At 45.2% G+C, this 12360-nt stretch overlaps 1 protein-coding gene across 5 annotated transcripts in view; it reads right to left on the reverse strand.

Annotated features, from left to right (window-relative positions):
- LOC147108418 (uncharacterized) overlaps nt 1-12360 on the reverse strand; it is a 150166-nt gene that overhangs the window by 111159 nt on the left and 26647 nt on the right. For all 5 annotated transcript variants that reach the window (XM_086005036.1, XM_086005032.1, XM_086005033.1 and 2 more), the window contains exons 5-6: nt 8328-8763; nt 2637-2686 (exon numbers count right to left, since the gene is read on the reverse strand). In XM_086005036.1, the coding sequence (XP_085861162.1) occupies nt 2637-2686; nt 8328-8763 (486 nt within the window). The remainder of the gene's footprint in view (nt 1-2636; nt 2687-8327; nt 8764-12360) is intronic.

Here is a 12360-nt window from a genome sequence, read left to right on the forward strand (position 1 = left end):
GATGAATACGTGGCTAGAGGAATGGTGCCAGGGGGAGGGATTCAAGTTCCTGGGACATTGGAACCGGTTCTGGGGGAGGTGGGACCAGTTCAAACTGGACGGTCTGCACCTGGGCAGGGCTGGAACCAATGTCCTAGGGGGAGTGTTTGCTAGTGCTGTGGGGGAGGGTTTAAACTAAAATGGCAGGGGGTTGGGAACCTGAGCAGGGAGACAGAGGAAAGGGAAACAAGGATAAAAGCAAAAGATAGGAAGGAGAAAAACAAAAGTGGCAGTCAGAGAAACCAACGGTTTAAATCAAACATGGCCACAGTAAATAATCATTCTAATAGGTCTAAGAGCGTTAAAAAAACAAGCCTGAAGGCTTTGTGTCTTAATGCAAGGAGCATTTGTAATAAGGTGGATGAATTGGCTGCGCAAATAGAAGTAAACAAGTACGATTTGGTTGGGATTACGGAAACGTGGCTCAAGGAAGGCCAGGACTGGGAACTCAACATCCAGGGGTATTCGATATTCAGGAAAGATAGGCAAAAAGGAAAGGGAGGTGGGGTAGCATTACTGGTTAAAGAAGGGATTAACACAATTGTAATGAAGGATATTAGCTCTGATGAGGTGGAATCTGTATGGGTAGAATTGAGAAATCCTAAGGGGAAAAAAACGTTAGTGGGAGTGGTGTATAGACCTCCAAACAGTAAGGCGGAGGTTGGGGATGGCATTCAAAGAGAAATTAAAGAAGCGTGCAATAAGGGCACAGCAGTCATCATGGGTGACTTTAATCTACATATAGATTGGGCCAACCAAATAAGTAACAATACTGTGGAGGAGGAATTCCTGGAGTGTTTACGGGATGGTTTCCTGGACCAATATGCCGAGGAACCAACCAGAGATCAGGCCATCTTAGACTGGGTATTATGTAACGAGAAAGGATTAATTAGCAATCTTGTTGTAAGAGGCCCCTTGGGTCGGTGCGATCATAATATGATAGAATTCTTCATTAAGATGGAGAATGAAGTAGTTGACTCGGAAACTAGGGTCCTCAATTTAAATAAAGGAAACTATGATGGTCTGAGGAGCGAGTTGGGTAGGATTGATTGGGGAATGGCACTCAAAGGGTTGACGGTGGATAGGCAATGGCAAACATTCAAAGACCGAATGGATGAACTACAGAATTTGTTCATCCCAGTTTGGCATAAAAATAAAACAAAAAAGGTGACCCAACCGTGGCTAACAAGGGAAATTAGGGATAGCATAAGGTCCAAGGAGAGGGCATATAAATTGGCCAGAAAAAGCAATAACCCTGAGGATTGGGAGCAGTTTAGGATTCAACAAAGGAGGACAAAGGGATTAATTAAGAAAGGGAAAATAGAATATGAGAGAAAGCTTGCAGAGAACATAAAAACTGACTGTAAAAGCTTTTATAGATATGTGAAGAGAAAAAGATTGGTGAAGTCAAGCGTAGGTCCCTTGCAGTCAGAATCGGGGGAATTTATAATGGGGAACAAAGAAATGGCAGACCAACTAAATACATATTTTGGTTCTGTCTTCACAAAGGAGGACACAAATAACCTCCCAGAGATGCCGGGGAACATATGGTCTGATGAAAGGGTGGAACTGAAAGAAATCAGTATTTGTAGGGAAATGGTGTTAGGAAAATTGATGGGACTGAAGGCCGATAAATCCCCAGGGCCTGATAATCTACATCCCAGGGTACTTAAGGAAGTGGCCCTAGAAATAGTAGATGCATTGCTGGTCATCTTCCAGAACTCGATAGACTCTGGAACGGTACCCATGGATTGGCGGGTAGCTAATGTTACCCCACTATTCAAAAAAGGTGGTAGAGAAAAGGCGGGGAATTATAGCTTGACAAACTGCACACAATACTCAAGGTGCGGTCTCACCAAGGCCCTGTACAACTGTAGCAAGACATCCTTGTTCCTGTACTCGAACCCTCTTGCTACGAAGGCCAACATACCATTTGCCTTCTTAACCGCCTGCTGCACCTGCATGCTTACCTTCAGCGACTGGTGCACAATAACACCCAGGTCTCTTTGCACTTCCCCTTCTCCCAATCTATTGCCATTCAAATAATAATCTGCCTTCCTGTTTTTGCCACCAAAGTGGATAACCTCACATTTATCCACATTATAGTGCATTTGCCATGTTTCTGCCCAATCACCCAACCTGTCCAAATTGTACTGGAGTTTCACGACATCCTCCTCACAGCTTACCCTCCCACCCAGCTTTGTGTCGTCTGCAAATTTGGAGATATTACATCCAATTCCCTCATCCAGATCATTAATATATATTGTGAACAGCTGGGGTCCTAGGACCGATCCTTGCGGTACCCCACTAGTCACTGCCTGCCACTCGGAAAATGACCCGTTTATTCCAACTCTTTGCTTTCTGTCCGCCAACCAGTTCTCTATCCAAGTCAATACCTTGCCCCCAATCCCATGTGCCTTAATTTTGCACGCTAATCTCTTATGTGGGACCTTATCGAAAGCCTTCTAAGTTGTCAATTTTTATATGTCTCCTGTGTTCAGAATTTTAGTTACACACATTTTATACATTTGCTATTGGAAGTTAACTTTCAAGACAATCTTCAGGTTATTTTGTACTGTTTGCTGTCTATAACCTACCTTTCTTCGGATTTGATTCATTATTGGTACTTTTTCCATCTTCAGCAGAGCTAAAAATACAAAATTGGATTTAAGTAATTAGAAACTCTCATAAATGGCTTCCAGGAACATCAGATTTAAGTGTCAGCACTTCTATCCAGTCTTTAAAGCAAATTCGTACATACCTACCAAAGTATACAGTTACAATCAGTTGTCTATCACTATGAATGAAGTACTTTTGGATGGTCAATGACATCGCATATCCCAGCTACAAACAGATTCATAGAATCATCCAGCACAGAAGGAGATCATTCAGCCCATCGTGCCTGTGCTGGCTCTTTGTCAGATCTAACGGAATAGTCCCACTCCCTCGTGCTCTATCCCTACTGCCCTTGCACATTGTTCCTTTTCAAGTATATATCCATTCCCTTTTGAAAGTTACAGTTGAATCTGCTTCCACAACCCTTTCATTCCAGATCATAACAATTCGCTGCGTAAAAAAAAAATCTCATTATCGCCTCTGGTTCTTTTGCCAATTAATTAAAATCTGTGTCCTCTGGTTACCGACCCGCCTGCCAGTGGAAAGTTTCTCCTTATTTATTCTATCAAAACCCCTCATAATTTTGAACACTTCGATCAAATCTCCACTTAGCCTTCTCTGCTCTAAGGAGTACAATCCCAGTTTCTCCAGTCTCTCCACATAACTGAAGTCCCTCGTCCCTGGTATAATTCTGGTAAATCCCATCTGCACCCTCTCCAAAGCCTTCTTCCTAAAGTGTGGTGCCCAGAATTGGACAGAATACTCCAACTGAGGCCTAACCAATGATTTATAGAGGTATGGTATAACTTCCTTGTTTTTGTACTATATGCCAAGGATCCTGTATGCTGTTTTAACAGCTTTATCAATCTGTTCTGTTACCTTCAAAGACTTATGTATGTGAACCCTCAGCTCTCTCTGTTCTTGCACCCCCTTTAAAATTGGACCATTAATTTATATTGCCTCTCCTCATTCTTCCTCCTAAAGTTAGTCACTTCACACTTCTCGGCATTAAAGTCCATCTGCCATGCGTCTGCCCATTTGATCAGTATAATGAAATCTGTTTGTCTTGATCCTGTATTCGTTTTGCACTCATGTATATTACCCTCCCCCACTGTGTATAGTTTCACTTCCTCTTTCCCGACTAACCTGGGAGGTTCCAGGTCTTGGCTCTTGGCTCCGCCCCTGACTTCTCTTACATAAAGATCCCAGGATCTGTATGACTCATTCCTGTGAACCAGTCGGCGTGTTGAGATGTTAGCTCTGATCTTAGTGATTAAAAGCCAACTTGTTTAAGTCTATAACTTCTAGTTTTGTGGTTATGGAAGGCCCATCAATTTTAATCAATAAAGAATACTAGGATGGATCGACTCCTAAAACCAGAGCGTCTGGACTTGGATCCACATTCTGCTGAAGCATCAAATCAATTTGGACACTGGCTCAAATGCTTCGAACTCTTCGCGGGGGCCTCATCCGCCAGCGAGGTAGATAAACTGAGTCTACTGACTACTCGCGTAAGTCATCGGATTTATTCGTTCATCCGGGACGCCACCTCTTACACGGAGGCCATCACTATCCTGAAGGCCCAATACCAAAGGCCGGTAAACGAAGTGTACGCCACACATCTGCTGGCTACACGCAGGCAGCGACTAGAGGAATCAATGGACGATTTCACACAGGGCCTAAAGGACCTGGTCCGGGACTGTAACTGCAAGGCCGTGACGGCCAATGCGTACTCTGATGAATTGGTCCGCGATTCCTTCATCACGGGCCTCAAATCGAATTATATCCGGCAGAGACTGCTGGAGAATGAGGTCCTGGACTTAAAAAAGGCAGTGGCCACTGCGCGATCGCTGGACGTGGCCCAGAAAAACTGACTCTTATTCTTCCGGCCATGCGGCCCTCACCGCCTCGTGCGCGCCGAGGGGGCCGCCATCTTCCCCATCCAGGTCTCAGACCAGCTCTATGCCGCCGGAGTCCCCACACAGTTCACCCAGGAGTCCTACTACAGCGGCAATGTCTCGAGGCCCAAAATGCTACTTCTGCGGCCAGGCCAAGCACCCCAGACAACGATGCCCAGCGAAGGACGCTACATGCTTCAAATGTAAGAAAAAGGGGCATTTTAGCAAAGTCTGCAGGGGGAATCCGATTTCCAACTCCGTCACCGCCTCGTGCGTGCCGCCATCTTGGGATCCGCCATCTTTTCCCGACTCAACGGCCGCCCAGGGCCCAACAGTGGCTTCGATCACCGTGGATCAATCCAGGCCACACCCGTTGACAAAATCCATGATGGACATACAGGTAAACGGGAATTTAACGAAATGTTTAATTGACTGTGGGAGTACCGAGAGTTTTATCCACCCTAGCCTGGTACAGCAGCACTCATTAACGGTAACCCCTACACGGAGCAGAATTGCTATGGCTGCTAAGCCCCACACTTCGGACATTTTGGGCTACTGTGTGGTAACACTGACTGTAAAAGGCACAGACTACAAGGATTTTAAACTCCTCGTGATGCCAGAACTCTGTGTTAATGTAATCTTGGGCCTGGACTTCCAGTGCCACCACGAAAGTGTCACGCTAGCATATGGTGGGTCCCAGCCGCCACTCACAGTCTGTGGCCTATCAACCGTAAAAATCAGCCCGCCCTCTTTATTCGCTAATCTCGCTCCGAACTGTAGGCCCATAGCGACCAAAAGTAGACGGTACAGTCTGGAAGACAGACACTTTATCAAGGCGGAAGTGGACAGACTCCTGCGGGAAGGCATTATTGAATGCAGTACCAGCCCGTGGCGTGCCCAAGTAGTCATAGTTAAAAATAGCGAAAAGAAACGGATGGTAATTGACTACAGCCAGACTGTTAATATTTATACCCAGCTGGACGCCTACCCTTTACCCCGCATATCAGAAATGGTCAACCAGATTGCGCAATACCGAGTCTTCTCGACTATCGACCTCAAATCCGCGTATCACCAGCTCCCCATTAGAACGGAGGACCGCCCACACACCGCCTTCGAGGCGAACGGGCGCCTCTACCATTTTCTCAGAGTGCCCTTTGGAGTAACAAATGGGGTCTCGGTCTTTCAACGTGAGATGGGCCGCATGGTTGACGAGAATAAACTACAAGCTACCTACCCCTATCTGGACAATGTCACTATCTGCGGGCACAACCAGCAAGACCACGATCTAAATCTTGCGAGATTTTTAAAAACTGCCCTAAAGCTGAATCTAACCTACAACGAAGACAAATGTGTCTTCAACACAACCCGTCTCTGTATCCTCCGCTGTGTGGTGGAAGATGGGGTAATTGGACCGGACCCTGACCGATTACGCCCCCTAAAGGAACTGCCCCTGCCACACAATCCCAAAGCTTTAAAAAGGTGCCTGGGATTTTTTTCGTATTATGCCCAATGGGTGCCCAATTACTCTGATAAGGCCCGACCCCTCATTAAATCGACGTCCTTCCCACTATCAGCTGAAGCTCGGGAGGCTTTCACCAGTATTAAACAGGACATTGAAAGGGCTGCAGTGTGTGCAGTGGACGAATGCATTCCCTTTCAAGTCGAAAGCGATGCGTCAGACTTTGCCTTAGCTGCGACCCTCAATCAGGCTGGGAGACCTGTGGCCTTCTTCTCCCGAACCCTTCAGGGACCTGAAATCAGGCACTCTTCTGTCGAGAAGGAGGCACATGCTATAGTGGAGGCAGTGCGGCACTGGAGACACTACCTAGCCGGCAAACGTTTCACCCTGCTCACCGACCAGCGGTCGGTGGCTTTCATATTTAATAACAAAGGGGGAAAATCAAGAATGACAAAATACTCAGGTGGAGGATCAAACTATCCACGTTCGACTATGATATTATGTACAGGCCGGGAGCCCTTAATGAACCCCCAGACGCCCTATCGCGGGAATGTGTGCCAGCATTCATACGGACAAATTACAGGGTCTCCACAACGACCTCTGTCACCCAGGGGTCACCCGACTATACCATTTTATAAAGTCCCGCAATCTGCCCCACTCCATCGAGGAGGTCAGGGCAATGACCAGAGCCTGCCGCATCTGTGCGGAATGCAAGCCTCGTTTCTACAGGCATGACCGTGCACACCTTATCAAAGCCACACGGCCATTCGAGCGCCTAAGTCTGGACTTCAAGGGACCCCTTCCCTCTGCCGACCGTAACGTATACTTCCTCAATATCATTGATAAATATTCCCGCTTCCCCTTCGCCATTCCCTGCCCAGACATGACCAGTGCCACGGTCATCAAGTGTCTCTGTAATCTATTCTGCATGTTTGGCATGCCGAACTACATACACAGCGATAGGGGGACGTCATTCATGAGTGACGAGCTGCGCCAGTTCTTGCTCTCGAAGGGGATAGCCACTAGCAGAACCACTAGCTACAACCCCCGGGGTAATGGGCAAGTGAAAAGGGAGAATGCTACTGTTTGGAAGGCTGTCACGTTAGCCTTAAAGTCAAAAGGCCTTCCGACCTCCCGCTGGCAGGAAGTCCTCCCAGACGTGCTCCACTCCATAAGGTCTCTGTTATGTACTGCCACTAACGCTACCCCTCACGAAAAGATGTTCGTTTTCCCCCGGAAATCCACCTCGGGCATATCTCTACCCGCGTGGCTGACGTCTCCGGGGACAGTACTATTGCGGAAGCACGTGAGAGGCCATAAAACGGACCCCCTTGTGGAAAAGGTACAGCTCCTCCATGCAAACCCTCAGTACGCCTATATCGAATACTCTGACGGGCGAGAGGACACTGTTTCCATAAAAGACCTCGCTCCCTCGGGGAGCGGAGAGAACGATGGGAGACTACCCGATGAAGACCTACACTACAAAGAGACAGGACGCCCAGGGGTATCAATACCCAACTTTAACCTGGAGGACACTGCAGATAACCTGGAAGACACTGCGGAGGCCCGGACAGCGGAGGAACCAGAATCCACTCCCCTAGAGGCACTCCAACCGGCTTTGCGCCGATCACTGAGAACTGCAAAACCTCCTGACAGACTCACTTACACCAACTTTTAAGAAACATCACCCCGATGGACTAAATCTATAGAAGGGGTGAATGTAATGAAATCTGTTTGTCTTGATCCTGTATTCGTTTTGCACTCATATTACCCCCCCCCACTGTGTATAGTTTCACTTCCTCTTTCCCGACTAACCTGGGAGGTTCCAGGTCTTGGCTCTGCCCCTGATTTCTCTTACATAAAGATCCCAGGATCTGTATGACTCATTCCTGTGAACCAGTCGGCGTGTTGAGATGTTAGCTCTGATCTTAGTGATTAAAAGCCAACTTGTTTAAGTCTATAACTTCTAGTTTTGTGGTTATGGAAGGCCCATCAATCAGTCTGTCTACGTTCTTCTGAAATCTGCTACTATCCTACTCACTGTACAAAAATCATCTCAATTTATTCTGATGCCATCAGTGAACAGTGCACACAGATGCAAAATATTCCAGTTTGTGAATAACCTCTGCCGGTTTGGAGGAGAGCAGAAAGTGAAAAATGAAGCAGCCTCTAACAGAACAGGAAATAAACTATCAAGAGCTTTTAGACAGCACAAAAAGGTCAACATTACCACCATCATTTAGGCCAATTTGAGACATGTTTACCAGAATCATCTTATTATGAATAGAAATATGGTTTAGAACGAAGAAACAAACCTCTTATTCTGTTCACTGCCCTCTACAATCGAAGGTTGGTTCTTAGCTGCTTTGCCAGACCCTTCATCTTCTGGTTTCATGGTTTCACCATTGCGCTGCTCAGTTCCTGGCTGTGGTTCTTTCTCTGTACTCTCAATGCTTGCCCCTTGCACATCACGCTCCTGCTGGTTATTTTCCATCTCCCTTGAATTTCCGGACACAAATGTCTTCTCGATGTCCATCTTTTCCTTGACAAGTTGCGTAGAGTCCGTCTTGGGTGCATCCACATCTAGTGTAAGCATGTCCTCGGCCTGCAGCTCGACTAAGGAGTTATCCTCTACCTGGTAGGAGTCTGTAATGATCATGTATTGCGAGAATAGCTGCAGGTCTTCAGGGGGAGTCTCTGTAGGAACTGAACTTTGAGCTTCCCCCAAACTCTCAGCTTCATTCTCCTTTTCTATGGGATTAATGGAATAGAATAGCACACGTTTAATTATAATAGATACAGCAAGTATACATACGGAGCTAGTATTGCTTTGTCTTCTTAAATCAGAGATTGGAAAACTGAGGGAGTTTAAAAAGAAAAGTCAAAGAAAGGGAAAGAAAATGCTTTCTTATTTTCTGACTAATTCATCAGTAAACCACAAGAATAGCTCAAGGTGTCAACAAGAGCCTTTCAACTAAGGAGAGCTGAAAACATTTAGCCAATTCCTATAAATTCAGAGCGCCTGAATTGAACTTCAAGGGGTTCAGTGTTGTAGTTGAGTATATTTTCAATCTCTAAGTGTTCATAAATGATTACCATACAATCCATGGCCTTTGGATTATGAAATGTTCCAAGTCTCTCTACTATAGAAAATGTGAATGCATGCACGGCAGTGTCACTTGTACACCATTATAGTTTGCCATTGCGAAAACCTCAGATTCTCTTAATTTCTTCAATGTGAACCTTATGTTGGCATACACATGGATAGAGTACAGGAATATAGCATATTCAATGATTTGCTCCTCATCTCACACTGTTCCACACACTTTCACTCTACTTCATTTGCTAATTCAACTTGATTTATACAATTTTGCCCAGTGACTCTTTCCCCAAAACAACATCAACTAATCAGTTCATTTTGGATTTGTAACATTTCTAAGGAAATCATTTCTACAGGGTTTCTGTAGTTCCAAGTGTACCTTTGATGCACATCACCTGAACTGGTTTGCAAACCAAAATTGGTATAACTATGAAATAGCTTTGGGGCTTTGTCACATCCCATTTTAGATTAAATTGCAAGGTTTCATACCAACTAAATTATCCTTTACTCGCTCAAGTGCTAACTGCACTGCCCCACTTCCTTGCTTTCTCTGGTCACGACTTATTTTGGTTCATATCACACTGCTCAAGACACCAATTTTGATTCCACTTTCCCCAACTGTGATCTCTACTACGGTCCAATTCATTTCCTTTAATACAGATCTTGCCCTGCTTAGCAAGCTGCTCCTGGATTCCAGTGTTAGCCCCCTGCCCCCCCCCACCTCCACAGGAAACTATAGAAATTAAGCTTGTGTTGGAAACAGGGAAAGCTATAAATCAAAGTTTACTAAACCCTCCATCGGACCTGCCTTTATAATCTGACTGCTCTGGTTTCTACTTTCCTTCTATCAAACACATGTCGATCCAGTAGGAATTAAAATATACGGAGTGACTGCTGCCAACGAACCGGAAGGTGCCAGAAGCTGCGCCAGGTCCCAAATTTGAAAAAGTAACGTTTGCCACAAGACGGAGGCACTGATAGCGATAAGCACACTCAGCGAGAGTACAATAAAACTCGCACAATCTGACAACATCCTAATATCACCTTCAAGTCACATTTCCTCGTTAAATTGTACTGGAAGGTTTAGCAGTTCATTCTGATGAATTAATCACACTGCTGCCACTCTTTCTTTTCGCGTTCCTTCTCCACCCTCCCTCTCGTTTTCTTCCCCAGTCTCTTTGTCTAGCGCTGCTCTCTCTATCTCTCTGCACTGTCTCTACCCTCTTTCTCAATGATCCTTTTCCCAGCCAATTAAATCCTAACATCCTGGGCCGGCATTCTGTTCACCAGCCGCATGTTCAAACCACAACAGAGAGGACCTAATAGCGATAAACACACTCCATGAGAGTACAATAAAATGCTCACAAGCTGACAACATCCTAATAGTTGAGCACATAAAGCTAAGCTGACACTCCAGTGCAGTGTTGAAGGAGTGCAGCACTGTCGGAGGTGCCGTCTTTCGGATGGCTCTCAGGCGGACTTAAAAGATCCCATGGCACTATTGAAAGAAGAGCAGGGGAGTTATCCCCGGTGTCCTGGCCAATACTTATCCCTCAACCAACATAACAAAAACAGATTATCTGGTCATTATCACATTGCTGTTTGTGGGACCTTGCTGTGCACAAATTGGCTGCCCCGTTTCCCACATTATAACAGTGACTCCACTTCAAAAGTACTTAATTGGCTGTAAAGCGCTTTGAGATGTCCGGTGGTCGTGAAAGGCGCTATATAAATACAAGTCTTTCTTTCTTTAATATCACCTTTAAGTCACATTACAGACCTCACAACACCTGAAATTTCCACCCCTCACCTTTCTCTCACTAATCTGTGGGAAGTCCGGCGAGAACAACCAACAAACCACTGGAACTGCGCACGCGCAACTACTTCCAGTTCGTTGGCAGCAGTCGCGTCCTAAAATATATGGCCCACATAATAGGCAAGACAACAATTCTACATGACTGGTTTAACACCATGGAAAATATTGAATAGGTTCATTCTTAAATTCTAACTTTCACCAAACTATTTTCACAAACAAACTTTAGAGTAGTGATAATGGGGGACTTCAATTATCCTAATATAGACTGGGAAAATAACAGTGTAAAGGTAAAGAGGGGGAGGAAATCCTGAAATATGTACAAGAGAACTTTCTTCATTAGTATGTTTCCAGTCCAATGAGGAAGGAAGCAGAGCTGGTTCTAGTTCTGGGGAATGAAGTGGGGCAAGTGGAGCATGTTTCAGTGGGGAGCATTTGGGGAACAGTGGTCATAATATCATTAGGCTTAGAGTAGTTCTACAGGACCTTTCATGACCTCAGGATGTCCCAAAGCACTTTACAGCCAATTAAGAACTTTTTGAAGCGTATTCGCTGTTGTAATGTAGGAAACGCGGCAGCTAATTTGCACACAACAAGCTCTCACAAACAACAATGTGATAATGACCAGATAATCTGGGTTTTATTTTTTAAAGTGATGTTGGTTGAGGGATAAATATTGGCCAGGACACCGGGGATAACTCCCCTGCTCTTCTTCAAAATAGTGCCATAGGATCTTTTATATGCACCTGAGAGGGTAGACGGGGCCTCGGTTTAACGTGTCATCCGAAAGACGGAATTCGGAAAGAAAGAATATGGCATTAAATTGCCTGAAAGCACAAGTAGGGATTGGGTGTGCCCTAAGGGTTTAGTAGCTCAATTATCCAATTTAGAAGATATGGGACATGCCTTTGTTTTCCATTCTTCCTGTATGAGTGCTACTCTCCGACTGACTGCTATTGCTAAAAACTCTCACACTTGCAAGTGAGTAAGTTTGAGGGAGGGAAAAGTGAGAAATAAGGAGGGAGAATTCAAGAAAGGAGGGAGAGAGAAAACAGGGAACTACAGGCATCGGGAAAATGCTGGAATCCATTATTAAGAAAGTGGTAACAGGACACTTAGAAAATCATAATATGATTAGGCAGAATCAACATGGTTTTATGAAAGGGAAATTGTGTTTAACAAACTTATTAGAGTTTTTTGAGGATATAACTAGCAGGGTAGATAAAGGGGAACCAGTGGATGTAGCATATTTGAATTTTAAAAGGCATTCAATAAGGTGCCACATAAAAGGTTGCTACACAAGATAAGGGCTCATGGGGTTGGGGTAATATATTAGCATGGATGGATAGAGGATTGGTTAACGAACAGAGAGTAGGGATAAACGGGTAATTTTCCAGTTGGCAGGCTGTAACTAGTGGGATGCTGCAAGGATCAG

This window comes from Somniosus microcephalus, chromosome 13 (genome assembly GCF_052327205.1).
Source record: "Somniosus microcephalus isolate GS21.2 chromosome 13, FLI_Smic_1.0, whole genome shotgun sequence".
Lineage (NCBI taxonomy): Eukaryota > Metazoa > Chordata > Chondrichthyes > Squaliformes > Somniosidae > Somniosus > Somniosus microcephalus.